The sequence below is a fragment of the Neolamprologus brichardi genome, chromosome 17, assembly GCF_056152115.1.
Source record: "Neolamprologus brichardi isolate AB-2024 chromosome 17, ASM5615211v1, whole genome shotgun sequence".
NCBI classification, from domain to species: Eukaryota; Metazoa; Chordata; class Actinopteri; order Cichliformes; family Cichlidae; genus Neolamprologus; species Neolamprologus brichardi.
Window position 1 is genome coordinate 1,122,501 of NC_142120.1, and position 3,141 is coordinate 1,125,641.

Here is a 3,141-nt window from a genome sequence, read left to right on the forward strand (position 1 = left end):
CCGCTCAAAGCTGCGACTTTCAGCCAGACGTCAGCAGGCCGACTGTTAGTTCTCAGCCACCAATCAGCCGCTGGGAGTCCCGCCTCCTTTCTCCCATAAACACGCCCCTTTCACGCAGAGATGGCGCTTTCTTCAACCCTTTTTATAGCTTTCGTTTAAACCTAAACCAGATATTTTACACTGAAAATCACCAAAACTGTTTCCAGTAAACAGATTTTCATTCATCCATTTTAATCTAATTTAATAAATCGATACAATTTTAAAGGAAACGAAATACAGAAAAATAATATTCTTCCTCTCAGACCAGATGTGGAGGTCGTTTCTGTGCCTGAGCTTCATTTGGTCATTTATTCTGCTGTTTGCGGGCTTGCTACTTCTTCAGACCTCGGTTTGATTTATAAACATGTTCTTCATTATTTCTGTCAGGCTGCAACTTAATATTTTTAATTTATTCTTTAAATTCTTAAACTGTGTAAATGTCTCGAGCAACTCATAATTTCTCTATATTTTGAGTTTATTATGAGTTTCATGAAGATGTGGGACAGGACTGAGCAAACAGAAGTAACCTCGTGGTGCCTTCCCAAAATTCGACATTAGAAGACTACCAGATAAATGCAGTCTAGGGATGCACCCGATACTGTAAAATGTGTGTGTACTCATACTCGTAAAAGTTAACGATACCATGAACCGATACCAACTTATTTCATTAATCAGAGGGTGAATTGTCATTTCTGTTGTAGTTTTTTAGATTGGCCACTAGGGGGACATCCCGCGCTAAACAGGCACAGGGTTAGGCGAGTGAGACTGGCAGCTCCAGATAAAAAAGAGAAACTGGAGGCTGCTGTAGCTAGGCTAAACAAAATGTCAGCAGTGTGGAACAGCCAACTTTAACTCAGGTTTTGGAAAAGCGATGAAAAATGTCAAGAGAAAATCCACGGGCAGTTAAAATAACAGAGGCTCTGACTCATTTTATCGCTCTGGCAATATCGAGCTGCAATATGAAATTGAGTTAATGGTGCCAAAACTTTCTGAAGAGGTAAAGACAAGCAGTGTGTGCGCGATGTCAGTCCTCGGTTTAACGGCACAGTGGACTGATTATCCACGGGCAGATGGGGAGCTCGTTCGTCAATGCCGAATACTTTCGTTATTTTGTTTGTTTGTTTACAATATGGACACTCTGCAATAATTGAAAAGTTTATTTTATTCCAAACAGAAGTGTTTATTTATTATTCTGAAAGCTCGAGACAGTGCCAATAGTTCAGTGATATTTTGTTAAATTACAATGTGGAGACTCTGCAATAATTTAACAGAAGTGCTTATTTTTCACTTGAAATTTTTTTGTGGTCATTTTTAATAAGATTTTATTTTTTATCGGCAGAGAATAAATAAAACCTGTCTTCCAATTCATTGCATTTGTGTGTGTGTGTGTGTGTGTGTGTGTGTGTGTGTGTGTGTGTGTGTGTGTGGTAGAAGTATCGGTTTTTGTACTCTGTATCGGCAAGTACTCAGATCCAAGTATCGGTATCGTATCGGTTTGAAAAAATTGGTATCGTTGCATCCCTAATGCAGTCTATACTACAATGTGAACTCCATAAATGTAAGGTTTTCCTAATGAATATTCAGTTTTTGTTGTTTCTGTTGAAACCTTCTATTTGTTTCAACGAGGAGAATAAATGGTCTCACAGTTACATCAAGATTTTAAAAAAGACCAATATGTCCGATTGTTTATGAACGCAGCAAACCTCGATAAATTAAACGGGCATGTTCGGGCTTGTCACCCAGTAGAAATGAGTCCTGCAGATTTTTAAGTTACACTCTGTTATAAAGGGTTAGGGTTAGTTAATAATAGTGTTAACATGCTACAGGTCATGAACAAGATTTTATTTTTAATTTTCATTGTAAGTGGGCTAAAGCAGTTAATTTAAAGTAGTCTAACATAAATGCTGTAATTTGATTATTAAACATGTAACTTGGATGATTCGATGGCGTGACCACAGTGCACACGTCTGCTGTCGCTCACAGTGGTCCAAGGGACGCTCAGGGAGTTTGTGTGTTCGCTGAGACACGTGAAACATTAGACGTTGGTGCCAAGTACCGTAGGAATAACCCTTACACATATTTGTTATGGACAAACTATGATTAGTATATTAGTCCTATAGCAGAGCACTCTCTGGAAGGTCATTCCTCTCAGTCACACTTTCCCTCCAGATGAGAGCATTCCCATCCAAAGACTCCAGAAGGCCAGGTCCTCTGAACTGTCATTAAGCACACAACCATAACACGTATACCCACAGTGCACACACTGGTGCATCCTCCCTCCTCACCAGAGAGATGAGATTTTATTATTATGTCAAAATCTGTGGCATTTTGGAAATGACCTTCCTGCTCATTTGTTTCCAGGTATTCCTCAGCTGGTGCTCCTCACTAAAGTAGATGAAGCCTGCCCACTGGTGAAAGAGGACGTGAGAAACATTTACAAGAGTGGCTACATTAAGGAGATGGTGAGGATGGTTCTACAGGGAAAACAAACGTTTCTTAGTAAATACAAATAACGTTGAACATGGTAGAATTCGCCTTTTCTTGTACGCTGTGACACAGATGCAGGAGGTCAGCTCCCGGCTCGGCGTGCCGCTGTCCTGCATCATTCCAGTGAAGAATTACAGCGAGGAGTTGGAGTTGGTCACTGACTGTGACATCTTGTTGCTCAGCGCCGTCATTCAGATGCTTCGCTTTGTTGATAATTACTTTGACGAGCTCAGCGACCGAATGAGCCACATGCAAACCAAAGAGTAAGAAGAGTTTAAGATGGTTCATTTACCTCCAGGTGACCCTGCACAGTGCTCGTTTACGGTGTTACCGGGGTTACCGGGAAGGCGGGAAAGCTTCTTTCTATTTTTGTTTTTTATGAAGAAATCTTTTTGATTAAACTAACATAAAAACATCAAACAAGTATTTACTTAAATACTTAGAGCAAATCAGCTGATTCTAAACCAATCAAGTCAATTTCATTTCACCAGATTCCACTAAATGTAACATTTGACATTTACATTGTGCTTGTGTAACAAAATTACACAAAAACAATGACATCAAGGGTGTAGTTACAATAGTTCCTGTTTGGAAAAAGACAAAGTTGCTTGGCTT

General features: G+C 39.7%; 1 protein-coding gene across 1 annotated transcript in view; it reads left to right on the forward strand.

Moving 5' to 3' along the window:
* The window catches only part of LOC102789426 (interferon-induced protein 44-like), an 8,996-nt gene extending 6,203 nt beyond the window's left edge, over nucleotides 1-2,793 (forward strand). Inside the window, exons 7-8 of the mRNA XM_087830448.1 lie at nucleotides 2,401-2,501; nucleotides 2,599-2,793. Of these exons, the coding sequence (XP_087686574.1) occupies nucleotides 2,401-2,501; nucleotides 2,599-2,793 (296 nt within the window). The remainder of the gene's footprint in view (nucleotides 1-2,400; nucleotides 2,502-2,598) is intronic.
* Nucleotides 2,794-3,141: the final 348 nt, after the last annotated feature.